We start from the raw sequence: 27,480 nt of genomic DNA on the forward strand, positions 1-27,480 counted from the left end.
GCATGCTCTACCCATCCAATGACCTGTTTACTTCATCAGTGAAGTGCTCTCCGAGACCAAAACACACTACCCCCACATCCAGAAACTGATATACGCCGTGGTCTTGGCTCGACACAAGCTGCATCACTACTTAGAGTCCCACCAGGTGACCGTGGTATCGTCTTTCCCAACTAGCTACACTAAAAAGCTTGACAACTAGTTTGTGGTAATATAAAGAGAGTGAGCAAGAAGGTTATACTGCCATGTCGAGAAAGGAGCCAATTAATCACAAAAATGAATAACAATGAAGACCAATCACCTCGGAATCAAATGATGAACACAATGATTTTTTATCGAGGTCCACTTGCTTGCCGGCAAGCTACTCCTCGTTGTGGCGATTCACTCACTTGGAGGTTCATGCGCTAATTGGCATCACACGCCAAACCCTCGATAGGGTGCCACACAACCAACACAAAATGAGGATCACACAAGCCACGAGCAATCCACTAGAGTACCTTTTGGTTCTCTGTCAGGGAAAGATCAAGAACCCCTCACAATCACCACGATCAGAGCCGGAGACAATCACCAACCTTCGCTCGATGATCCTCGCTGCTCCAAGCCATCTAGGTGGTGGCGGCCACCAAGAGTAACAAGTGAATCCCACAGCGAAACACGAACACCAAGTGTCTCTAGATGCAAACACTCAAGCAATGCACTTGGATTCTCTCCCAATCTCATAAAGATGATGAATCAATGATGGTGATGAGTGGGAGGGATTTGGCTAAGCTCATAAGGTTGCTATGTCAATGTAAATGGACAAGAGAGTGAGCTTGAGCTGGCTATGGGGCTTAAATAGAAGCCCCCACGAAATAGAGCCATTGTGCCCCTTTACTGGGCACAACACAGGGTGACCGGACGCTCCGGTTATATTGACCGAACACTGGACCTCAGCATCCGGTCACGCGATGCGTGCCATGTGTCCTCTCTCTTCAAATGTTGATCGCTCGATCTCAACGATCAAGTGATGACTGGATACAGCAATTCAAAGTGACCGGACGCTGAACCCCAGCGCCCGGTCGTTTCCAGTAAGCATCCAAAGATGACTTTTCACGTGCTCGACCGGACACACCTAGCGTACGGTCACTCGGCGACTCTTCTGTGCACGACCATGTCAGTGTGACCGGACGCAGCCAGCCAGCATTCGGTCGATGACCGACGCTACACTTTTTCTGCTGCTACTGACCGGATGCACCGGTCCTTCAGAGATCAGTGTCTGGTCACTTACAGTGACCATGTTCACCTGAGTTTAGGGCGCCGGTGGCACCATCGGACTATCCGCACTCTACGGGTGAACACTTCGCCGGTGAAGTTCCTAGCCCTTGCTCAAATGTGCCAACCACCAAGTGTATCACCTTGTGCACATGTGTTAGCATAATTTCACAAATATTTTCAAGGGTGTTAGCACTCCACTAGATCCTAAATGCATATGCAATGAGTTAGAACATCTAGTGGCACTTTGATAACCACATTCCGATACGAGTTTCACCCCTCTTAATAGTATGGCTATCGAACATAAATGTGATCACACTCTCTAAGTGTCTTGATCACCAAAACAAAATAGCTCCTACTATTTATACCTTTGCCTTGAGCCTTTTGTTTTTCTCCTTCTTCTTTTTAAGTCCAAGCACTTGATCATCACCATGGCATCATCATCATCATGTCATGATCTTTATTTGCTTCACCACTTGGAATGTGCTACCTATCTCATGATCACTTGATAAACTAGATTAGCACTTAGGGTTCCATCAATTCACCAAAATCAAACTAGAGCTTTTAGTCGTGCCTCGCCTATGGGTCGCCACGCGCTCGCGCGCGCGAAGCGCCGCGTGGGTCTCGTTGGGCCGAATTGAGTTTATCTTTTTTCGTGGAGAATAGAAATAACTTTTCATTTTAATTCTGAGCTAAACTTTGGTAAATCATATAAAATCACTATAGGTATCCAAAAATTGTGAAACTAATTTTGTTAGTTGCTAAAATTATGCTCTATCTATTGGTGTATTTAGTTCATATATATATATATTTGATATCAGGAACTATTAAATCATTTGAGAGTGCTTAATATTATTAGGTTAAATATTGTAGGAATTTTTGTGGCAATATGGTGATAGTTGTAGCTTTAAATTTTTACTAGTAGCTTCATGGTATTATTATATGCTCGCTGTAATTTTTGTAGCTTTAGGAATAGACATAACCTAATGGTAGTTAAATGCTTTTTGTTTCAAATATACATTAAATCATTAGTAGAAATAAAGATATCCTTCATTTGTAAAGCTAGGTGTTTGTTAGTTGAACCCAACTACTTTACTTGATGAAGATGATAGTTAGCTTAGTATCTTAGTCATTAGAGCTAGCTTAGTAGTTTACCATGTGTATTCTTAATTTAGGAGCTGTTGTTGCTAAAATACTAAGTGTTGTCATTATCATCGCATGTATGTAGAGAACGAGTTGGCAGAGATCATAATCATCGAAGACCATGAAGATCGAGGAGATGATCGAGGAGTACGAGAAGGAGATCCTCGTGCAGGAGGAGGTCTCGGAGCTACCACTGACTGACTGAGCTGACACCACGCCTGCCTGCCCAAGGCAAGCCCCGGTGCATAACCCTTATTTTGAATGATCACTGGATATATATATATATATATATATATATATATATATATATATATATATATATATATATGATATGCATTTACGTTACATGATTTATATTGAAACTACAAGCATAGATATACCTACCCAGGAGTCCTACTAGCATAGGTCGAGTAGCTGCTATACTTAGGCTATCGATAGCGTGAGTAACCTGTCATTACTAACAATAGGTGATTATTATTATCACTCTCATGATAAAATGGTGAAAGAAAATGGAGACGGGGCAGGGATATGGTACGGGTATTGATGGGTGTAAGAGGTTGTATTCCGCGGCCAACGGGGCATAGCTTGGTTACTACTGTTTTTCCTTGTCCGTGTCGGTTAAGGATCGGTCGTTGCACTGGATTCTAGTCAGGTCAGAGACTTATTATCCTGAGCACATACTTGTTTATGGGAGTAGAGAAGGCTCGTTGCTCTCTTGTCGTGGGTTCCGTCTCTTTCTGGACCGACTGATTGGAGACGGGGATGATGGAGGTCTAAGCACCACACTGAGTCCGGGACTCAGGTGTAGGGGCTTGGAGTCCAAGTTTGGACGGGGACCTGGACCTCTTGACAGGAGAGTGGTGGGTTGGTCCTGCTTATGCTTGGGGTACAAGCGGGGCGTGTGTTTTGGGGTACTCAGCTGTGCTACATTGGTTCGCGAATCGCCGTGTAATACGGTACGACTTATCTACGATCTAGCACCATAATAAGAACTGGAAGATGAAAGATGATGAAATAGATCTGATTGCTCAACTCTTGCTCGAAGGTAGAACATGTGCTTACATAGAATGGCTAGATAATGAACTAATCATGACTGCTCATAGGAACATACATAAGGATTCACTACTAGTAAGACTTTTCGCAAAAAGAAAACCCAGCAAACCGTAAAGCTTATCATATTCTTTGGATTCAGAAAATTATTCTCACTAGTCGGGTAAGTCTTGCAAGTACATTGTGTACTCAGGGTTTATTTACCCCTGTTGCAGGTGCAGCTTGACGAGTAGCTGTTGTGTGGATGATTATTCTGGTGGGCACAGACGGATCCTTGTATCTTATCGTTAGATGTTTATTGTAATTCCGCTGTTTAAATTCCGCACTCTGAACTTGGTATTGTAATGATGTATTTCTAAGAATTCTGGTTGTATGAAATGAACTAAGTATTGTAAACTCGTTCTCATTATTGGATCCTGGAGAAAAACGTAGATTATTCGAGTTCCTCCTCGGAGTGTGCTCGACTGGAACTGTTCGATGTAGTTTACTCTCGGGGTGCCTTAGTGTCTGGTAGAAGACGAGCGCATCTGGAAAGCGTGCTATTTCGGGTGGTTCTGCCACAAACGCCACGCGTGGTTTCTAGTTCTATTGGTTCTCCTAAACTAGGTTTAACATATAAAACATTGATTGTATGAAATGATTATGAGGCTGCCAGTGTGATAGTTAAATGGCTATCTTCTTCTGATTTACTTACAAAGAATGAGTTTCTACATGAAGGTTTATTTAAGAGCGTCATATAGCTTTTAGCTTCAATTCCCACAGTGAATTTTCTAAGGACAAGTGCTTACCAATGATCTCATAGATCGTCTGCCAATGATCAAATCGTCTAATGCTGTCGATGATCAAATCGTATAATGCAGTGTCGTTTACGATTTTTTTATGATGTGGGGGAGAGATGTCTAGTACAAATGATCAGATCGTCTGATGCAGTGTCGTATATAATTTTTTATGAAAGGGGGAGAAAAAGGTGAGAAAATTTTGTGAAGCAACTGTCTCATGAGCTGTTTTTTTTGAGTAACTCTCTTACCATTATATACGATTTCTGCTATGCAAATTACAAGCTTTGTTTTGTTTATCTTGAAATTAGTACAATAAAATTGTAAAAGGAAGGAAATTAATTGTATATATAGGTCGGCCTTTAAATCATCTCAAGACCATATTAGAGCATCTCCAAGAGTTCCCTAAATCCTTTCTAATTCTTGATTTTTTAGCAAGATAAGAAAAAACTCATCTTCAACAACTCCTAATCCATCCTCTTAATCTTTTAGAACTTGAGAAAAGTCACCCTGTTCCGTGTAAAGTTAAGCGCTTTCGAGTCACGCGTATCTTCTCTCCCGCACGTGTTTATCGGCCAATCTAAAGGTAGAAGGGTGTGGAAAGAATAAAGAGCAGGAAAATGGTTCCTGATGTAAATGTACAAGAGAGAAGAAATATATAAAAGTGGTTAGGATAATTTAGAAATAGTACAAGATTCCTGATGTAAAATTATATTTTATATTTTAGGGAGTTGATTATTAGAAATTTTTGGACATAGCCTTTTAGGAGTTGTAAAACTTCGTGTTTTTGAAGAAAATATTGAGTACTCCGGACATGCTCAGTATTGCTTGCATTCGCAAAAAGAAACGTGGGCCGTAACCACTGGGCTTAGTATAGGCCATAACCGCTGACGGCCTGCTTTTGCCCCAAAATTTTTTCAAGCCCAATTGCCCAACCCCTCTCTCCGCGTCTCGGTGCCTCGCCGGCTTCGACTCTCGCAATCGGAGAAAATCAGAATTTTGCCATTATGGGGAGTGGGCTTCGTCCAAATGCCATCAATTTTGTGGGCTTCGCTGAAATACCCTTATGAAACGAGTCAAACACGCTATAATGCCATTTTGAGTTTTAAGTCTACTTTAAAAAAATTTCAGCTAAAATTTTAGCCTTCAGTGACCATTTTGCCCCTGAGCTCGTTGAATCGGTGGGGGAAAGCGAGCAGAGAGAGAAGTGCGGGCGGTGGTGCTGCTCGCCGCCGGGCACAGAGAGAGACGGTGGGAGATAGAGAGGGGCTTGAGCGGTGGAGCTGCTCACCGCTGAGCAGAGCACCTGGACGAGCGGCCGGTCACTGGACTGGCGCTGGGAGCACGCGGCTCCTGTTGCTCGGCCTCCCACGACGAACAAGCAGGAAGAAACGAAGAACTGGAAATTTAGAACAGGAAACCGACAGCCACAAAATCGACGAAAAACTGGACCAAATCAAAACAAATCGCGACCAAACTTTTCACAGGCCATCACAAGGGAGTTGGTGAGCATACTCTAAGAGATCATCGTCCAATTTCAACCCAAACTCCAGGAAAATTAGATCACGGCCAAGAACACGAAAAACTCCCCAAAAACGGAATTCGTTCAATATCTTCGTGCTCGACTCGATTCAATCAAATTCACTTAAGGGGTAGCATCAACTCATGTTATAGCACGAATCTGAGCAAAAAAAAGAACAAACTAAATCGGTCTCAAAATAAAGAATCGAAGCAAGAACGGGGGAGGGAAAAACTGAGAAAAAAAGCTAAACCCTAGAGGCATTCTAGGCCAAACCCTAGAACACGAATCGAAGTCATTGAAGGGACGAATCAGAGAGGCAAAAGCAAAATCAAAAAATACAAGAGGAAACGAGAGCTCCTGAGACTGCTCTGTGCCAACCGCGGCACCGTCGAGACCCACCGGCACCGGGCACGAGCACCATGAGCGGCCACAGCAGGAGAGAGGGAGAGAGGGGAAGATGAGGACAACTGGCCTACAAGGCCATGCCTCTGCCCTGCCCTGCGTCGGCCGCGCGCACAGCCCAGTGGTAGATCGAGACGGAGGGAGAGGGAGAGGGGAGGGGGCCGCCCGCGCTGCGCCACCGCCGCCGCGGCGCGCCACCTCGTCGGAGGACGGCCAGCGCGGCGGGCCCGTACGGTGCGCCTGCACACCGGGAGAGGGGGAAGAGAGAGAGGCGGCGCGACCTCGGGAGAGGGAGGGAGAGGGAGAGAGGAAGGGGAGGCGACGGGAGCGAGAGAGGGGAAGAGATGAGAGGGCACGGCTGCTCAGGAGTAAAATGGTCAGTTTAGGCTAAAAGTTTGGACGAAAAATATTAAAAGTGGACTTAAAATTTAAAATAAAATATAAAATGTTAGATTCGTTTTATAAGGGCATTTCAACGAAGCCCACAAGTTTAGTGGTATTTGGGCGCAGCCCACCTGCCATGAGAGCTCCAATTTGCTCTCGCAATCGCCGTCGCCATTTGTTCCTCAGTCCTCTCTCGCGCCCGCCCGCTCAAAAGGAGTTTTCCCCCAACAAAATCCCTCCCTTCTTCTCACGGTCGTCGACGGACGCCGGGCATGGCGGAGGAGCAGATGGAGGATGCGTCCACGGCCGCGGCGGCGTCCACGCCGTTCCAGCTCCAGTTCGACAAGCCCATCCCGTCCCAGGTCTAGCCTCCGCCCTCCTCCCCCGCCTCCCCCTTCTGCGTAGCCAAACGCTGTGTGTACGAGTTCGTGCTGTTCTGATTCTTAACCAACATGTGCTGAGGCTACAAAATAGTGTGCGGCCTCTTGGGTTCACGCCGTCCAGAGCAATGGCCAGTTCACGAGAAGTGGCGGCTGGATCCTTGGGTTGCTGCTGCCGAGCGTTGCGTGTGTCCCAACTGTTGTTTGTTGAAATTCCTACGAGGATTAAGTCGGATCCTACTGTCGCTGTGCAGAGTTGACAGGGATGCTGTTGGGTTCAGTGGGAACTGGTTGGTCTGAACTCTCTGTAAGTCGTGAGGTGCTATTTCAGTATTTCACTGATATGGAGCACTGATTTCAGCTTTGAGTGCTAATTTTTGTTGGCAAATGCACTTTAGTGATTGCACCGTTTACTCTTGTTCATGCTTAATCCGTCTCATTCATCTTGTATCGTGTTTATAATTCGCTAAAAAAGCAATCCTTAAGTAACAGAGAAGTTAATAGCAAGCACATATATCATACTGGTTGCTGACACTGAATTTCACCTTTTGGCGCCTTATATCATTTCTGTAATTCATAATCAATTGAGCACAATGAGATTCAATTTCCCATTGTTTTTTGTTCCTATTTCTTAATGTATACTTTTTTAGACCAAAGACCAATTCTTAATGTATGCTAAATGGGGGCATCGGGCACTGACGTGCCTATGTTTCATACTTGTAGATAAAAATGGCAGAATGGAATCCAGAGAAGGATCTGCTTGCTATGGTTACTGATGACTCCAAGGTTCTCCTCCATCGCTTCAATTGGCAAAGGCTATGGACAATCTCTCCAGGTTGGTACACCCCTACTCCATTGCCCTCAGATGCCCATTGCTTTACTCACTTTGGATGTTCCTTGTCTTTACAATCAATATGTACAATCTGTCAATCTCAGTGTGCCCTTCATTTATACCTTTTTACTTAGTAGTTATAGTGATTTATAAGATCATGTCTGGCTTTGAACTTCCAAAAGGTAGTGAGAAGTGAGAAACTGAGAACTAAAGTATTTATAATTGTTCAGGGAAGTGCATCACATCAATTTGTTGGAGCCCTGATGGTAAAATAATAGCACTTGGCACAGAAGATGGTTTGGTTCTTTTGCATGATGTGGAGGTGTGTATCTGGATGATGATTAAAAACTCTTGGTGCCTTTTGTGTCTTTGTATGAACATTCGTTCATACTTCATAGAAACCTGATCCAGTGCCTATCTTCTCTTAATAATTTTCTAATTGCTTATTCCCATTTTGATATCATGCTTACTAAACCTTTATGGGTGAACTATTAGGAGGCAATTAAGGGACACAGGCCTCAAGGACTTCTTGCCCAACTATGTTTTCAATAGAGGCATTTTAATACTTCTTGAAGAATAATGTGCGCCGGCTATACGATTGTGTTTGACATACAAGACCACTTGATCACATACAGTTGGGGATCTTGCAGCCACTGCTTGAACATCTATGCAGATTCTCAAGACCTCATTCTTCCATGATAAACTTCTCACAATATTTTCTTGAAATGAAATACACCCTTTTCCCATGACGCTCTCTTAGTATCTTGCATCCTCTGCAAAGCTAGCTTGGCCTGCTTCCAGCTAGCCACCTGCTGCCTGTATTAAAACGAACTTTACAAATCGACGTCATCACTCAACAAGTAGTCTGTAATAAGTGTAATGTTTTCTTTGACCATCTTTCAATGGCTAATTAAGCTTGAAGGGCTAAAAAATAATTTGGTGGGGGGAATTTACCCAAAACTCTGCCAAAATGCTTAGGTACAGGCGATTGATTGGCACTATAATCACACACACAGAGGGGGAAATGTATTGCAGTGTCATTAAATTTCTTCGCAATTTCACTCAAATTGTTAGTACTAGTAGTGTATGTAAATCTTTCATACTCCCTACCTGCTTTAATTTGAGTACAAGACAAAATCTGCACAGCTTGCCACTGTCAGTTAATCTGGAAATATAACAATGTCTCATGCTGTCAAGATCTACTTGTTACTTTTCTTTTACACTGTCACTTCGTGCATTTATAACTGAATAGAAATCTCGTTGCAGAACGGGAAGATGCTAAGAACTACAAAATCCCACGATGTTGCCATTGTATGTTTGAATTGGGCAGAAGACGATCCACTGTCAAGGGTATGCTATTGCCTTTGCCATCTTATTGTTGCATCTCATTGTAATATAAAAATATAGCGCCGTCCAATTTTAAACATCATATAGTAACACATGTGTAGTCATGAAAAGTTTCAGCTCTAATCAAAATTAGTTTAGGTCTCTACTAAAACTTCTCATTACTGAGCCTTCTGCTAATTTATTCAGCCTGACAAGGATGAGTTTTTATTCTATGAAGACCGCACCACACGTTTCTTTCCTCCTGCTCCTGTGATGCCTAGGATAGGTGGACTAAGTTCTGGAGATACTGGTCTTGCGGATGAGAACGAAGAAGCTATTCCAGAATTTTCTAGTGCTTCCTGTCAGCGTTTTAACATTCTGTGCAGTGGTGGCAAAGATGGTTGTGTTTGCTTCAGCATTTTTGGAATATTTCCTGTTGGAATGATAGTAAGTAAATACAGTGACTCAGTTGTTGTCCATAATTTGAACTCAACAAAAATTAGTCTGTCATGCATGCTTTTTCCTGCTTCAATGTTTCCTGTTATTGGTTCTGGAGACCTTTCTACTCTAACAGCTCATCTGGAAATGTGTTCTACACAGAGATATTTTGTGAAGTTAATATGCTCAATTTAAACAAAGCAAACAGAAGTTGAGCCCTAGCCTTTTAGGCTTGGCTATTGTTATTAGTGGCAGACCCACAACAAACTCTAGGTGTCATCTGAGTAGAAGTTTCACTTATTTTATGCATTTGCATCTTTATTTACTGTCCTGTGTAATCTCAAGGGTTGAACCTATGGGCATTTCAGCAATCATTGCCAATTTTCTGTGTCATTTTTTATGATTGTTCTTTGTCCAGTTCAATGCTCTATGAACCAGTAGCTTATGCCTTTGAAATTTCAGAACATAACTAAAATCCCAATCAATGTTGGATCTTCTGGAAAGAGTTACCAACTCAAGGATGCTTCAGTCAGCAAGGTAATTGATGCTTAGTTTCCGATGCGCATGTTAATCTCCTAGAGATGAGATTGTGTGCACTTTTATTTAAGAAAAAAGAGATTATGTGCACTCATTTTTCTTATATCAGGTCTCTTTATCAAGAAACCTCCAGAAATTGGTTCTTCTGTGCTTTGGAAAGTTGGTTGACACCGACAACCTTTCTCACAGCTGCGAAAGTTCTGGATTACATTGTCTCTACCTAGATACTTCTATCTTCTTCAACCGGTAATGACATAATTGTTTCATTGAGTTGTACTTCCTTCCTTCCTTCCTTGTTCAGAAACCATATCTTGTTGTCTTGTATGCTGAGTTCTATATTAAGATCCACATTTAGTTCTAGAATTACCTATCTTTTAATGGGCCCATGGCTCGCTTTACGCACTACAATTAGATTTTATAGAAACATGCAAAATTTCATTACTAAAAACATACCCAAAGTATTTCATTGATAAACTCTTTGTCTGTGTATCAATTTATGCTTATTATTGTCATGTACTAAAATTTGTATTTATCATCCATAAATGCTGTAAAGAAAAAATGAGCTGCATCAGGTGTCCCAACAAGCATCAAGTATTCAAGATCTGGTCGAAGTTGTCCGTGCTTCTGTATCTTTAATATCCAAACAATGGTCAAACGCCATGAGTTTATTTCATGAGAAATTTAGTGCCTTGTCCAATCTGATATCTGCACATGGTATGATGGTTTCTCTTGAACCATAAGCATCAGGAAATTTGTGCCTTCATTCTTCCATAGCTGAAAGTTTCTAACATGAAAATTTCTATATGCTTACAGGAGTGGAATCTAGTTCTGAGGATGAGTTTCTGAGCCTTTTGTTTGGGACACGAACAAGTCCAGCACTTCACCATTTTTTAGCTAGTTCACTTGGTGAAGCGGTAATTGTTGCTCCTACCACTTCTGTAACTTGTTTTGTCAGACTCCCTCAATTGTCATTCATGTGTGGGTAGGGTCTCAAGAGGATAGCCAAGGCTGTTGACAGTGCTGGAAGAGATATTCGTGGCATTATCACTGAGCATCTTCAGGTCAGCTACTACCTACTGATGCCACAGAGCTTTCTTAGCATTTTACTAGTTAGGGACGTCAAACTGGATTTTCTGCATGAAAATATAACTAATTATGTGATTCCCTAAATTCAAGGTCATATAATTTTGCTGGACTAACAAGTATTACAGATACATGTACCTTTTTCCTTAGTTTCTATTGCAAAAATTGAGCGCCTTCTTATTTATGTTCTTTATTTACAGCCTGCAGTGGAGATTATTTCATTCAGACTCGCAGAATTAAGAGGCCTTGCAAGATGGCGTTCACGATTTCAAATTATCGGGTTAGATGAAAAGCTTATTGATGGTGTAACTGAGAGTATAGGGATGTTAGTTGTTCAAGTTGAGCGCTTTTCAAGGGTTGCAGCTACTGTTGTTTATCTGGTACCTTTCTATTTTCCTTTTGCATATTCTAGTACCTCCGTTTGAATTAGTTTTTTTTAATCTTTTGAAAATGAAACTCCTACCTCCTACCTAAATAATGTCCAATTTCTTTTAATGACCAAAGTGTGCTAAACAGATTCATCCTATTTATTGTGTTTATTCGAGTAGTAGGCTGAACAAATATTTCTGCAGTTGCCTACCATTTGCCAGTGAATGTTTGAACAACCAATTATGTTCCAATAGTTTTCCCCAAAATTTAGTTTTCTTAGTACCTAAATTCTGCTGGCCTTGTGGATCCGAATATGACATCTTTGTGCATGCAGTATCTTCAAATCAATCTGTAGATTTTGATACACCTAATTGAATCTACGGTTACCAATATCATTTATGCATTGATCGTGCTTTTATTAGTCACATGCTATTTGATGTGCATTGTGTTTGTGCTATAGTATGTGTTTCTATGCTCTATCCTCTATGCATCATGGTTGGTGGTGATAATATGTTGGCGGGTTTATTCTATACTGTATAGTAACTAACTACCATTGTTAACTGTTTCCCAGTTTCAAAATTTCTTCGCCTGGGTTTTAAAGTCTGTTAAAATATTATTAAATGAGCCTACCGACCAAGTTCCAGCAGCAAACAGGTTAGTCCTTTTTTTCCTGTTATTCTCTTGATTCACAAATCATGTATCAATGTTTTGTTATTAATTACCAGGTCTCATCCTTTGTAGTGAACTTGTGGTGATTTTTCTTAAGTTCCTTCTTGATAAGGATCCAATCAAACAGCTACTTGAAGCAGATGAGAGAATTGAGTGTGATATGTAAGTAACATTCCACTTTCTGTCGTATATTTCCTGTGTAAAAGTTAAAAAGTGTTACTAAATTATATTCTTTCATTGTTTTGTAATAAGATAACTGTCATGCACATGTCAAACCCTCCAGTAGGGTTAAATGTGTTAGATATAGATGTATATGTGTCTGTGTACTTTCCTCTTTGTGTAAGGGCTTCTATGCATATATGCCCATGTACGTGTTTGGGCTGAAGCCTACCGAATGGATAGAGTTCATTCTCTCCTAACATGGTATCCAGAGCCGGTGTCTAGGTTTACCTCGCTGTCGTTGCAGGCATCGCCGGCATTGTTGCCGCCGGCGAGTACCCCTGCTCTGCTCCTCCCGTGCGCCGCCGCGCTCGTCCGCGCGCTCGTCCGCGCGCCACCGCATCCATCCGCACGCCGTCGCGACCCGCGGCTGCTGCTTCTCTTCCACGCCGTCGCACCCGTCCGTTGCGGCCCGCCGCTGCCTGCGTGCCGCCGCAGTTGCTGGTGCTGCCCAGCCTTAGTCGTCGGGTGTGGCCGCGCGTGCGCCAGCCTCAGCCGTCGGGCGACCGCGCGTGCGCGTGCGCTCGCTCCGGCGTGCTGCCGGCTGGCCGCGGCCTCCGGTGGACGCTGCAACTCCCCTGGCTGCCGCCTGCTTGCCCCTCCCCACGCCGGACGCTGGCCCTCTGGTTGATTTCGCCCCTCGCTCGGGGAAGCTGGGCGCGGTCCTCAGCAAGGGAGGGGCGACTTGGAGCAGAGGAGAGCTTCCGTTTTTTTTTTTTGCATTTGGTTTGGTTGTCTCTTTGCACTATGAACTAGGATGGCTTCAAGTTCATATCCTCAACCGGTTGCTGGTCTGCATTCTCAGTCTAGTGGGGGTCAGATTCCACTGATGTCCAGTGATTTTCAATGGCACTAATTATCGTGTTTGGGTTTCTCGCATGCGTTGGCATATGCGTGGTCTACGGCTTTGGGATTTTCTCACCTGGTGAACTGCCGTGTCCACCTTTACCCACTCCTCCTGTGCAGCCAGTCTTTCCTCCTGCAACTTCAGATGATGATAAGAAGAAATTGCGTGATGAATATAATGATGATATGACCTCCTACATGTCTCAGTTTGCAGCATATCGGAGGTTGGATGAGGATGCTCGTGCAGGTGCTGTTCTAACTGCTAGCATGGAGGAACATTTGACTGCCGATATTGTAGAGCTTGACTATGCTTCTCAGATGTGGGCTTTTCTTCGCCAGCGTTATGAGCCCTCTGGTCAGTCCACATACATTGCGGCTTTACGCCAAGAGCAGTTGTTGCAACAGGGTGATGCTACAATTGAGATTTCTTTAACCAGCTCTCTAGTGTGTGGCGTGAGCTTGACACTCTTGAGTCCTCAGCTGTCCCCTGCCACTTGTGAGTCCTGCACGAAGCAACATGAGCCACCTTGAGCTTTGGCTGCACCTACGATTTTCTGACTCGTCTTCGTGCTGAGTTTGTAGCCTCTTCGTGCTCAGTTACAAGCTCGTGAACCCTGTGTGTCCCTGATGAATGCTCTTGCTGCTGTTCGGAATGAAGAGATCCGTCTTCGTTCTGCTGGCTTGCTGCAGTCACCTGCCTCGTCAGTGCTGGCTGATTGCTCTGCACCTCCATCCATGACAACTTCTGGACGTCCTACACCCCTCCCTACAGCACCTTCGTCAGCGGTGTCCTCCTCTGGGAGTGGTAGTACTGGTGGACTTCACTGCAATTACTGTGAAAAAGATGGACATGTTGAAGATTATTGTTATAAGAAGAAGAGGAAGGAGAAGGCTCATTCACGCCGGTGGTCGTTCCTCACAGGGTTCTGATCGTTCTACTGCTGGACCCTCTTCGAGTAGCTTGGCTGGTTCTGAGACACAGGAGATACTCATGTTGCTTCGTCGGCTAGCTCCCTCTGTGCCTATTGGAGCTGCTTGGTTCTGTCACCACAGTCTCTGCACCTTCGGTTTCTGCTGCTGCCTCACAGTCTTCCACTGGGGAACCACCGTTCACTTCAGGTACTTTGCCATGGATTCTTGATTCTGGTGCTTCTTTTCACATGACCTCTGATTGTACCAGTCTTTCTTCCATTCGTCCTCTTTCTACTTCTATCATTGTTCAGACCGTCGACGGCTCACCTCTCCCAGTTCTTGGACATGGCACTCTTTTGTCATCCTCTTTTCACGTTCCTTACTGTTTCATATGTCCATAATTTGACCATGCAGCTATTTTCGCTGGCCAGCTCACCGAACATGGTTGTCGTGTTATTTTTTATTCTGACTCTTGTCGTGTCTAGGATCTCAGCACGGGTCTCCTGGTTGGTACTGGCCCTCGCCGCCGTGATTCTCAGTGTCTTTGGGAACTTGACTGGCTTCGTCTTCCTTCCGCTGCCTCTGCCAGTCTTGTGGGCTCTGCTTCTCCTGCATCCGCTTCTTCATCTTTTGCTCAATGGCATCATCGATTGGGACATTTATGTGGTTCCCGGCTATCCACTCTTGTCCGTCGTGGTCTTTTGGGAAATGTCTCTGGTGATGTTTCTTTAGATCAGTGTCAGGGTTGTAAGCTTGACAAACAGCTCCAACTTCCATATCCCTCTAGTGGGTCAGTGTCACAGCGTCCCTTTGACCTTGTTCATTCTGATGTATGGGGTCCCGCACCCTTCGTTTCAAAAGGGGGTCATCAATATTATGTCATATTTATCGATGATTTCTCTCGCTTCACATGGGTGTATTTCATGAAACATCGTAATGAGGTGTTATCCATATATAAGATATTTGCTCAGATGATTCGTACTCAATTTGATACTCCTATTCGTGTTTTTCGTGCTGACTCTGCTGGGGAGTATCTCTCGGGCTCTTTTCGCCAATTTCTTTCTGAGCAGGGCACTCTTTCTTAGTTTTCTTGTCCTGGTGCGCACCCTCAGAATGGTGTTGCTAAGCGTAAGCATCGCCACCTTCTTCTGCTCGTGCCCTTATGATTGCTTCCTCTGTTCCACCTCATTTCTGGGCTGATGCGATATCTACTGCCACTTATTTAACTAACATTCAGCCTTCATCTGCTCTTCAAGGCGGAATCCCATATGAGCGCCTCTGTGGCAAGCCACCAGATTACTCCAGTCTTCGCCTTTTTGGGTGTCTTTGCTATGTCCTTGCTCCTCGTGAACGCACTAAGCTGACATCTCAGTCTGTTGAGCGTGTTTTCCTGGGCTGTAGTGTTGAACACAAGGGATATCGTTGTTGGGACCCTGTTGCTCGTCGTATGCGGATTTCTCGGGACGTTACTTTTGACGAGTCTCGTCCATTCTATCCTCGGCCTACCTCTGATGTTTCTTCCCAGGCCGTTGTTGAGCTTCTTTCCTTCTTGATTTTTCCTGATACACCTATCTCCAATGTGTTTCTTCCTCCACCATCTCCTCTTGCACCCTCTCCTTTGTTGCCTTCTAAGCCGCCTTCACATGTTCCTTTTAGGTCCATTTATGATTCCAAACCCCCTGTGATTCACACCTACAGTGGTCGCCTCCAGAATCCCCCACCTCCTGTTGAGTCGTCTCCTGATGTTTCACCTCCGGTTGAGACATCTTCGGTTGCGGATATTTCCTCTCAGCCATCCTCTCGTTATGATTTTCGTGATCGGGGGTCGCTGAAGCCTACAAACCGGTATGGTTTTGCTGGCACCGTTCTTTCTGAGCCGACCACATACCATGATGCCATTTGTTATCCAGAATGGCAACATGCCATGGCTGAGGAGATTGCTGCTCTAGAGCGCACTGGCACTTGGGATCTTGTTCCTCTTCCTTCTCATGCTCGTCCCATCACGTGTAAGTGGGTTTATAAGATTAAGACTCGCTCCGATGGCTCTCTCGAGCGTTATAAGGCCCGTCTTGTTGCTCGTGGTTTTCAACAGGAGCATGGTCGCGACTATGACGAGACCTCTGCTCCTGTGGCTCACATGACCACTATTCGCACTCTCCTTGTTGTGGCCTCTGTTCGTGCCTGGTCCATCTCTCAACTTGATGTCAAAAATGCCTTTCTTAATGGTGAACTCCATGAGGAGGTCTACATGCGACCACCTCCTGGGTATCTTGTTCCTGATGGCATCGTTTGTCGTCTTCGTCGCTCTCTTTATGGTCTGAAACAAGCTCCTCGCGCTTGGTTTCAGCGCTTTTCCTCTGTGATCGCGGCTGTTGGTTTTTCTCCGAGTGCTCATGACCCTGCCTTGTTTGTTCATAATTCATCTCGTGGCCGCACTCTTCTTCTTTATGTTGATGATATGATCATCACTGGTGATGATTCTGAGTATATTGCATTTGTGAAGGCACGTCTCAATGAGCAGTTTCTCATGTCCGATCTTGGCCCTCTTCGTTACTTTCTTGGGATTGAGGTCTCTTCCACCTCTGATGGCATTTATCTGTCCCAAGAAAAGTACATTCAAGATCTTCTTGATCGTTCTTCCCTCACTGATCATCGCACTGTTGAGACTCCCATAGAGCTTAATCTTCATCTTCGCACAACTGATGGTGAACCTTTCATTGATCCCACTCGATATCGTCATATTGTTGGGAGTCTTGTCTATTTGGGTGTGACTCGTCCTGACATTTCATATGCTTGTTTCTGCTCCCACTCACCTCCACTATAGTCATCTTCTTAGTGTCTTGCGTTACCTTCGTGGGACCATTACTCGCCGTTTGTTCTTCCCGCGCTCTAGCTCTTTTCAACTCCAAGCCTACTCCAATTCTACTTGGGCTAGCGACTCTTCTGATCGTCGCTCTCTTTCAGCCTATTGTGTTTTTCTCGGTGGTTCTCTCATTGCTTGGAAGACTAAGAAGCATACTGCGGTTTCTCGTTCGAGTGCAGAGGCTGAGTTGCGAGCTATGGCTCTTGCGAGAGCAGAGGTTACTTGGCTGCGCTGGCTACTTGAGGATTTTGGTGTTTCAGTTTCTGTGCCAACTCCTCTCTTGTCTGACAGTACCGGTGCTATCAGCATAGCTCGTGATCTGGTGAAGCATGACCTCACCAAGCATATCGGTGTTGATGCGTCTTACACTCGGGCACAAGGGCAGGATGATATCATTACTCTTCGCTATGTGCCTTCGGAGCTTCAGTTGGCTTACTTCTTCACAAAGGCACAGACAAGAGCTCAACATCGTTTCTTTCTCTCCAAACTTAGTTTTCGTGATCCACCCTGAGTTTGAGGGGGGGTGTTAGATATAGATGTATATGTGTCTGTGTACTTTCCTCTTTGTGTAGGGCCGTAGGGGCTTCTATGCATATATGCCCATGTACATGTTTGGGCTGAAGCCTACCGAATGGATAGAGTTCATTCTCTCCTAACAAAATGTACATAAGAATGTTATAGCCTGACATGATTGGTGTGTTCTACCATGAATTTTATAAATGCCAGGAATTACTTCTGAAATTTGCAATTTTTAGTTTTTTTTTCTACAATTGGTATCTTGGTGTTGGAAAATGCATTGTCCTCTGGAACCAGTTATTGAAGATCTTGGAATATATGGTCCATGAATCCTGTTTGAGCCGTATGTGATGCGTGCTATGGTTTTCTGGGCGCGTTGTGTATGTTCTCTTGTTTTGCTGGATTCATTCCAGCTGTTTGTACTTTATTTTTCCTCTTCTATAATGATGAGCAGCTCTCCAGCTGGTTCGAGAGAAAAAAGATATATGAATCCTGTGTCCAAACCAGCGAAATGTTATTAAAAGTCACTCAATCACATGGAGCCGTTGTTTGTTCCTATATGTGTTTTTGCCATCATTATTTAGTTTAGCTGGCTTCCCACATTTATTGTTTTTGTTCAACATGGGTTTTCAGGGATACTGCAAGACATGTAGAGCAACTAGTAGTTTTTGGAGGATTTACAGACACCCAATTTTTGGAAAAGAGTTTGGTAAAACAATTCAATGAATTGGAAGTTAGGTGAGTCATTTTATAACTTAGAAATTTGTACCAGTTATATGTTCTCCATTGCTTGAGTTTGATATTTCATCTATCGTACTTGTTTTGACTAACATTGTTGTTACTTGAACATTCAATATTTTATCATGTCTTTGTATTTTCACTTTCCACAGTAAAAAATTCAAATGTGTTGCTCCTTGCCTTTGGCTAACGTTGTTTATGCTGCACTTACCACTTCTGTTGTCATCCATTTCAGCTTGAAGGAGGCTTTCTTGATGCCATTTACCACTATCTCTTCGCAGATACAATGTCAAGGATTGCTTCCTTTATACCCTGTTACATCATCAGTTACCTTGTCATCATCCTGCATGCCAACATCAATATCATTTTATAAGGTTCATGTTCTCTTTAGTGATTTTTGACAAGTGCTCATCATTACCTGCATCCTGTACGCACCATGTTCATAAAGTAAAGCATACTCATTAAGTTATTATTTGCTACTATGCCTGTCTGGAACTCATGTACATACCTTGCATCGATGATGATGCTTGTTCTTCATAATTTGTAACCATCGTTACTTAAAAAACAGGATGAAGATTCATCGCATGAGGAATCCTCCTATAGCTTGACTGACTATGTATGCTTCAAGATACCTGATGGATCATTAAATAAAAGAAATTGCATCGGTGTGATAAAGGACTCTGGTAACTGTTGTACTGCCCTCAGCATGACGTCCCTATCAGGTTTTCTGTTGCATATACCTGACGAATATGAGTGTGTTGACCTGTCACTTTATAAGGTACTCATGTTGTATCTGTTCAGACAATATTCCAGTTTTTGCACAATACTTGGCATAGCTTGCAAAAATAATAATTACCCATTTTTCAAACAGGACAACCAGGTAGTTTTACTACTGAGTGAAACGTCTTGTTCTGATAGCCCTGCAAAATCTTGGATGGTGATGTTGCAGACAGAGAACTTTTCCTTTATGCCACTCCCAGGAACATTCCCTGCAAATATTTACAGTTTGCAAAAACTAGTGGTAATAATTCTTGTTTCCTCTATGTTTGATCTCCTGCTATATACTTAATTTCATAGCAGCTCTCTATATAATCATCAGTGATGTCTTCGAATTGATGTACTAGCAACAACTTAATTTTGTGCTATTTTATTACTCGTTAGTAATTATGACCTTACCTTTTCTGTTAAATGGAAATGGTATATTTTCTGCTTTCCTGTCACGACACTTTGTTGTTGTCACAAAATAATGGAAATGGCTTTGTTGTTGTTGTTGTTGTCACGACACTTGCAGGCACTAGATCTGCAATTGGACACAGATTATGGGAAAGTTCGTAGCATACCTCACACAGTATCTACTCCACTCGCAGTCAGTGGTATGTCGAGCATGAACTTTCTATGTAGGAATCTTATTTGTCATTACAATATAGATATATAGTGTAACTCCTGTCGCCTTCCTTCTCTGATCGTTTTATGCAGCATCAAGAGGAGTAGCCTGTGTCTTTTCATCTCGGAGGCATGCCTTGGTTTATATCCTTGATGAGGATGAGGAAGAGGAGGGGGATGAAATTTCTGATATGGAGTGATTATTATCCAATTTCTTCACCGTCAGCTCAGCCATTTGAGTGAAAAGAATTCAGCTTCAGCATTGTCTGCTGTCTTGTTGCGCTGGAGGCAGAAGCCCGGAGATAGCAATATGTACGGAAACGTTCTCTCTCGTTTTCACGGCAATGCAGTGTATGCTCGGGTTCTGAAGCTACGTCAGCGTGTTAACAGGTGCGCAGCCGCTTTTAGGGCTTATTAAACAGTCATCCAGATGTGTGGGCACTGCATGTTGGACTCCATCGTGGTTATCTGGAAATCGTGCAAAATGGGAAATGGTGTCGTGATATCTTTGATTTAATCACTCATTTCTGATCGCGTTGTGTTATAATGAGTATTTGTGTAGTTGTGTTACAAATCTAGAGGTAAGGTCAACGTGCAAAAGAGTCTCTCAAATCTTGATGGTTACTAGGGCTGATATGTAAAAAGAAGACATTTTATGTTCATTCTTTTATCGTTCGAGCTACTAATGTACTCTCTTCGTCCAGAAAAGAATATAATTATGAGATCCGTGTCGATCAAAATAGCTAAGTTTGATCAAGTTTATAGCAAATAGTATTAATATTTATGTCTCCAAATAAATTTATTATAAAAATATATTTTATGATTAATTAAATGATACTAATTTTGTATCAAGAGTGTTAGTATTTTTTTATATAATTTTGGTTAAAGTTTAAACTGATTGACTTCTTGAGATGCGAGAATTGTATTCTTTTGTGCACTTCTGGTTGGAGGGAGTACTTACTTGGTAAAATACATTGTTTAAACTTGTCTTGCACCGTCTCCTAGCTCTAAACTAGGCCCTATGCAGTAATTTCATAGGACATAGCAATTTTATAAGAATCTTTTCAATTTCATAAAAAAGCGTAGGATCCTGTCGATGCGGGACCCATAGGATACCCCGCAAAGGACAGAGAAGATCTAGTCTAACTAGGATTCTTCCCCTGTAATTTTAGTAGTATAACTATTAAGCAATCCTACTAGGATATCTCATTATAAACCGACTAGGACTCTGGCCTCCTGACTATATAAAGGAGGGCAGGGCTCCTAAGACAGGGAGAACAATTGTACAACACAACACTTGAGAATCAATCCAACGCAAAGGCTAAGGCCGACTGGACGTAAGGTTATTACTCGATCTACGATCGAGGGCCTGAACCAGGATAAATCGACTGTGTCTTGCGTTAACCATCGTGTTCGGCATACGCCGAAGCCCGAACATACTGCCCCGGGTACCCCCGTGACAGGCTATCGGTGATAAAACATCGACAGCTGGCAAGAAGATTAGAACTCGACAGCTCAGAAGAAGTCAGAATAAACGCTACCCTTCAATCAGCCAGATACCTACAAGGTTTAAGACGGCACTACAACAAAAGTACCCAACCTCGATCACTACAAGTCGGAGACTTAGTGCTAAGAAGGATACAAAAGACTGATGGACGACATAAGCTACTCAGTCCTTGGGAAGGCCCGTTCATTGTCACAAAAGTCACCGGACCCGGCACATACAAGTTAATGACCGAAGATGGAAAAGAAGTCAGCAATACATGGCACATCAGCCAGCTAAGAAGATTCCATGCGTAAAAACAACTCAGGGAAAAGCAGACATGCAAGCCACAAAGGACCTATGTTCACAATCAACGAAAGACAATACTCTTCAAAAACATATGTATTAGTTTATACTCATGATCAATAAAGATGATATTCATCCACAGCACGTCTTGTCATGACTTCCAACGAGTTGTTTTCACGAAACAAAAAAGCAAAATGGCTGAAAATATGCCTGAGCATTCCGGCCGAGAGCAAAATAGCTGAAAAGACGCTTGAGCTCGCCGATGAGGGTAGCTAAAAGCTAACACCCGAAACAAAAAAGCAACATGGCTGAAAACATGCCTGAGCATCCCGGCCGAGAGCAAAATAGCTGAAAAGACGCTTGAGCCCGCCGATGAGGGTAGCCAAAAGCTAACACCCGAAACAAAAAGCAAAATGGCTGAAAACATGCCTGAGCATTCCGGCCGAGAGCAAAATAGCTGAAAAGATGCTTGAGCCCGCCGATGAGGGTAGCTAAAAGCTAACACCCGAAACAAAAAGTAAAATGGCTGAAAACATGCCTGAGCATCCCGGCCGAGAGCAAAATAGCTGAAAAGATGCTTGAGCCCGCCGATGAGGGTAGCTAAAAGCTAACACCCGAAACAAAAAGCAAAATGGCTGAAAACATGCCTGAGCATTCCGGCCGAGAGCAAAATAGCTGAAAAGACGCTTGAGCTCGCCGATGAGGGTAGCTAAAAAGCTAACACCCGAAACAAAAAGCAAATGAACCAAGCCGACCAAAATCTAACTTCAAAAGACCCTCCAGCACTTCGTTCCGAAAAGCAAGAGGCTCGGGGGCTACAACCAGATGGAGGTACTTCTTCTTCAAAAAAGCACAAGCACCACTCAAGAAAGCACTCGGATGCCGAAGTTTATCAAAGCTGCATTCTATACCGAGTCGTTTTACATAGTGCGGGCGAAAGGTTGCTAACACGAAGATCTACATCTAACAAAGTCATCACACGGACAAAGCACTCAACGAATCACAAAGGAACGATAAAAGAAAAGTACCCGACAAATCAAGGGGCCCCGTAAGAATAACACATAGAGCCGTTTTGCGGAGCATAGACGAGAACGGAACAAGGTACTCAACAAGTCAAATAACTTCAACCGCACCCAAGCAAAGAATACATCAACAAGAATAAAGAATCTTCATTTAAAAAGGAGTTTAATATTACAAGGGGATGCTCAAGCGAGTCAGGCATTGTCATCAGAGAGGGAAAGGTCAATATTTAAACCATCTACAATCCTACTGGCTAGATCTTCGACCTCGGGCTCCATCTTTTCAACGGCGTCAAGATATTCTTGGCTTTCAGCTTCTTCCGCTATCTTGGAGAGAGGCGCCTCCGGAGCAAGGACCCGGACCTGGGCCAGCACATTTTTGGTACATACTTGGGCGCACCTCTTCGCGAACTCTTGGAAACGAGTCGGAATCCGAGGAATGAACTGCGCCCAAGATTGCCCGTCATCCGCCGAAGTCCGGAGGACGTCGGCTACCGAACGAAAAGATTTCCACAAGGCATTCCAATTCTCGGTAGCCGTCGCCAGCTTCCCAGATAGGCCTTCAATGGTTTTTTGGGCCTGCACAAGATCTCTGTCAGCTCCACGCCTAATCAGCCTAGCAAGGGCGAGTTCTTCCTCAGCGTGAGTATTTACCTCCTCAGCTCTATTATGACTAGAACGGACAAGGGCCTTCATTTCATCAATACTCTCCGAGAGCTTTTGTTTCTCAACCCGGAGAGCTAGAACAGAACACCAAAGAACAAGTCAGCAGAAAAAGAAGTCAAAATACAAGAAGAAACAGGCAGAACCCGCGGCACCTTTGCTTTCATTCTTCGCAGACTCCACCGCAGCATCTCTCTGTTTCTCCGTCTCCACAACCCGGGCGCGAAGGGCTTTCTCCTCCTTTTGGTGCAACTGGCGCTCCGTCTCCAACTCAGCCCGGAGAAGGTCAAGATCGGCTTTCAGAGCGTCTACCTCCGAAGACAACTTCCTCTCATTTTCAGATGAGAAAAAGAAGCCAGAATGATCACGAGAAAAAGACTGAGCAGAAAGAGGCAAAGAGAAACGGGGCGTAAGGATAGAAGAAAAACAAGCATGCAAAAGAAAAGTGGCAGAAAAATTTACCTGGAGCTTTTCACCAAAAGAAGTCGCGAGGGTCGACAAGCTCCCCCAGGCTGCGGTCAGCTCCGATAACCGATGAGTGGCATCGAATTGTTGCACCACATCATCGGACAGGGAAGGGCCGCCGGAGGTAAAAGAAGGGGAAAGAGAAGCCGGCTGGGGCGAAGCAGGAGCGACCAGAGCAACCTCCAGGGAAGCCGGAGCCAAATCCCCAGAAGAACCCGGCGCGACGGCCACAGTTACCTCCGGAGCGACCAAGCCCGCAACTCCGCCAGGAAGCTCTGAAGCCCCCGCCGCGACTTCATCAACAGAATGATGTGAGTCTCGAGGCTCAGAACTCGTTGGCACAGCGGGAAGCAGAGAAGAAGTCGGTGGAGAAGTTAGAGAAGACGAAGCACTGAAAAGTGATAAAAGGAAGCACCAATAAGAACCAGAGGAAGGAAGATAAAAGACAAAAAGGCGAAGCAAGAATCTACTCACCCGACTACTTTTTTCCTTGCGAAGCCAAGAGAAGGCCTCGCAGGGGGAACCACGACGGCGAAGACGTCCCCGTCACCCAGCGACGGGAGCGGGACAGCCGACAACGGAGCCACGGAAGAAGCCGGAGCCGGAGCCGTGGAAGAACTCCGCACCAGAGGAGCAATACAGCTCGGGGCAGAAGAAACTAAAGAACTCGACCCCGGAGCTTCGGAAGAAGTCGGCGTGAGAGCATCGGAAAAACTCACACCCGACCTCCGATTACTTCAAAAAAGTTCAAGACTAAGATTAAAAACAAAGAGGAAAAACTCAATGCGACAAGAATATGAAAAACAACTCACCGCCGCGTGATAAGGGGAACTTCATCATCCTCTTCTTCCTCAGCCAGCGAAACCAGAGCACCCGCTGAAAAAGAGATGAAAAGTACTCAGTTCAAGAGAGAAACATGAAAATAAAAGAACAAAGAAGTACTAAATGTGCTCACCTAAGAGCATGCTAGCAACAACTGGAGTACCTGAAGGAGTACTTGGTTTGCGAGGCTTCTTGGAGACAGGCAAGCCAGATGAAGACCCGTCCATCCGCCCCCTCTTCGGGACGCTGCGAGGTCCGCGAGGGACTAGACGAGGAACATACTCTTCATATAGATCATCAGATCCGAAAGATACCCCAGGAAGGGCTGTAAAAGTTTGAGACTTACTAATTACAGAAGTACCGGCTAGATGATCCCCGGCCTCCGCCACAGCAGGGAGAACATCAAGGCGGATCGGATCAACGAAGTTCCGACCAAGCACCTACGAAAAAAGACAAAACACCAAGACAAAGAAAAACTAAGCAACAACGGACGCACAAAGAGTACATAAAGAACTCAAATAAAAGAAAAAGGAGGATAGACAACTCACAGCTGGGGGCGGGTTGTTGGCCGAGTACTCAGGGACAGCAGGAGGAATGACGCTCACTCCTTTCAGCATTTTCTGGAGACGCTCGAGTACCTCCTCACCGGTCAGCTCAAGAGCTGGGACCATGCGCGAAGAATCCTCAGCCCCAGAATACTCAAAGCCGAGATGTCCCCGCTCTTTCAAGGGCTGAACCCGACGACGAAGAAAACTTGAGACAATACCAAAGCCGGCCAATCCTTGCTGTTTCAGCGTACTAATCCTATCAAAGAGAGGTTGGATCGCCTGAATTTCAGCAGGAGACTCAAGCTTTTTGTCCCACCGGTCGTTCGCCACAGGACCGGATCCGGAGTGGACAACAAGAGAAGGGATCAAATTGGCAGCGTAAAACCACTCGGCGCGCCAATCCTTGACAGAATCGACCAGGTCATAATCAAAAAACTTGATTTTGAGACCCTGGCGAAACTGAATCCCGCAACCGCCAAGGACACTGGTTTCCTCGCGGCGGGGTTGAGGTTTCAGGCGAAAGAAAAAACGAAAAAGAGATAGAGAAGGAGGAATCCCAAGGAAGGCTTCACAAAGATGGACAAAAACAGAAAGATGGAGAACGGCATTGGGGGTTAGATGGTTCAAACTAACCCCGAAATACCCAAGAAACTGATGAAGGAAGACAGAAGCAGGGAGACAGAGACCAGCGCGGACAAAAGAGACAAAAAGGACAATCTCACCAGGACCCAGGGCCGGAACCCGATGCTCACCCGAAACTCTCCATTCAGCGATGACTTTGTCCTAGATCAAGCCATCACTAACGAGCTCGCGCAGCTGGTCTTCGCTGGTTGTTGGAGCCGGCCAAACCTTCTGAGCTGCCCTCATGGCCACGAACTCCTGGTTTTCGATCAAAGAAAGCGACGACTCCTCGTCCACAAAGGTCGCCTGAGATTTGCTTGCGGTCTTCTTCTTTCCCATGAATTGGTGGAAGCAACAAAGGCGCTAAGGAGGATGAAGCTAGAACGATGGAGCTCGAGCGATAACGACAATGACGGCGGCGGTTTTCTGAGAACTAGGGTTTAAAGGAAAGAGCTGGGTGACAAGGGAAAGAAGATAAAAGGTCTTTAAATAGATTTCTCAGTGATACAAACGGCCCATAAGGCCCGTTAAAGCACATCGTGGGAAAACAACGGTCCATTTACCGACGCAGCTAAAACGACGGAGGGCACGAATCCACACAACGGTACGAACCAACGGACAGATTTCAGACTTATCCGCGCAGCAACACAGCAGAGTTATCAGATGACCACAGGAACAACTCGTTGAACCAAGAAGAAAGAAAGGGCTACCTCACGAGTAACAAAAGAACCCGGTTATGTAAGAAAGAACTCGGTAGTCCCATGAATGACAGGGATCACAACAGAAGAGTCAAAGACAACTCAGAAGACAAGATTCGTTACATTACAAGCAACTTCAAAAATAGAAGATTACAAAACCTACAAGACCCAACGAACTCGGCACCACGAAAAGCAAAGTAGCAAAGAGGAACACGGACACGACTAGGCTCTGGAACGACTACGTGTCCCAAATTGCTACTCGGAAGGACAGACCGCCATCAGCTACACTGTTTTCTTCAAAGGACGAACGCAGTGCATCCAAGGCGGAAATCGGCAGCACGGCAGGGCAACATGGAGCAGAGAAGGCCGGCGGGCATCTGTCTACCCAAGACCGATGTGATGCTGGATATGATGTTGATCTGCACCGGACGGTCTCAAGACAGGCGACGAGGATCAACCCGGAACTGCCGGATGAAGGAACGAAGCCCACATCACAAGACTTCCTCCAACTACCACCACGTACATCCTGGCACAATGCTGTCGCGGGATTAGCCTACCTCTAATCCCTATCACAAGACTTCCTCCAGCTACGACAAGACACACAGGAACTACAAAATACGCCCGGGGGCTGCTCTACTTCACAAACTACCATGTTCACAACCAAGAAGGTTTCAACAGAATGTCCAATGGATGAAAACAAGCACTCCGGGACGGTATTTATAGGCCAAAGGATCGGCGCACATGGACCAGGAGCACCAACGAAATAAGCCCAACAAAGGACACAGTGAAAAGACAGGACTCAATAATGGATGACTCAGGCGAGAAGAAACAGTACTCGAAGACGGGCATATTCGGAAGAATATACTAGCACAGTACAACCCGTGAACAAAAGGCATTTACGCTCAACCACCACAATACAACTACATCTGGCAACAGCAGACTATCAAAGAATACGCCAAGACCTCGCATCCGAGTTCTTCCTGAAACAAAAAGAACCCGGACATAAGCTCGGAGGCTACATGCCGCGAAACTACTCGGATAACGAAATAATCCAAGTCTCGGGGACTACTTCAGAACACAAATTCTTCAAACAACATAAAAGATCAAGACCCTCCAACTTTTTGTTCCAAATAGCAAGAGGATCGGGAGCTACACTCAGTGAGTGCACTTTTTCCTCGAAAAAGCGCACGTCACCAAAAGATTTTCTCAACGCAGATCA

The 27,480-nt window shown here is 44.5% G+C and overlaps 2 protein-coding genes across 2 annotated transcripts; one reads left to right on the forward strand and one right to left on the reverse strand.

Annotated features, from left to right (window-relative positions):
• Positions 1-6,676: 6,676 nt before the first annotated feature.
• Positions 6,677-20,358, forward strand: LOC136478218 (anaphase-promoting complex subunit 4-like). The gene is made up of 19 exons (XM_066476575.1): positions 6,677-6,887; positions 7,629-7,740; positions 7,968-8,059; positions 9,004-9,087; positions 9,271-9,510; positions 9,964-10,038; positions 10,148-10,284; positions 10,592-10,752; positions 10,852-10,952; positions 11,025-11,099; positions 11,322-11,501; positions 12,062-12,144; positions 12,232-12,321; positions 18,149-18,253; positions 18,489-18,627; positions 18,822-19,031; positions 19,125-19,274; positions 19,545-19,626; positions 19,730-20,358. The coding sequence occupies exons 1-19, from the start codon at positions 6,798-6,800 to the stop codon at positions 19,834-19,836; spliced, it is 2,313 nt and encodes a 770-aa protein (XP_066332672.1). The 5' UTR covers positions 6,677-6,797; the 3' UTR covers positions 19,837-20,358.
• A 2,281-nt stretch (positions 20,359-22,639) lies between these two features.
• On the reverse strand, positions 22,640-26,101 carry LOC136470677 (WEB family protein At1g12150-like). Its single transcript, XM_066468433.1, has 6 exons — positions 26,072-26,101; positions 24,748-24,834; positions 23,570-23,722; positions 23,263-23,485; positions 23,099-23,184; positions 22,640-23,023 (listed from the first exon to the last, which is right to left on the reverse strand). Exons 1-6 carry the CDS (start codon positions 26,099-26,101, stop codon positions 22,640-22,642), a joined length of 963 nt encoding a protein of 320 aa, XP_066324530.1.
• Positions 26,102-27,480: the final 1,379 nt, after the last annotated feature.

The sequence above is a fragment of the Miscanthus floridulus genome, chromosome 8 (assembly GCF_019320115.1).
Source record: "Miscanthus floridulus cultivar M001 chromosome 8, ASM1932011v1, whole genome shotgun sequence".
Taxonomy (NCBI): domain Eukaryota; kingdom Viridiplantae; phylum Streptophyta; class Magnoliopsida; order Poales; family Poaceae; genus Miscanthus; species Miscanthus floridulus.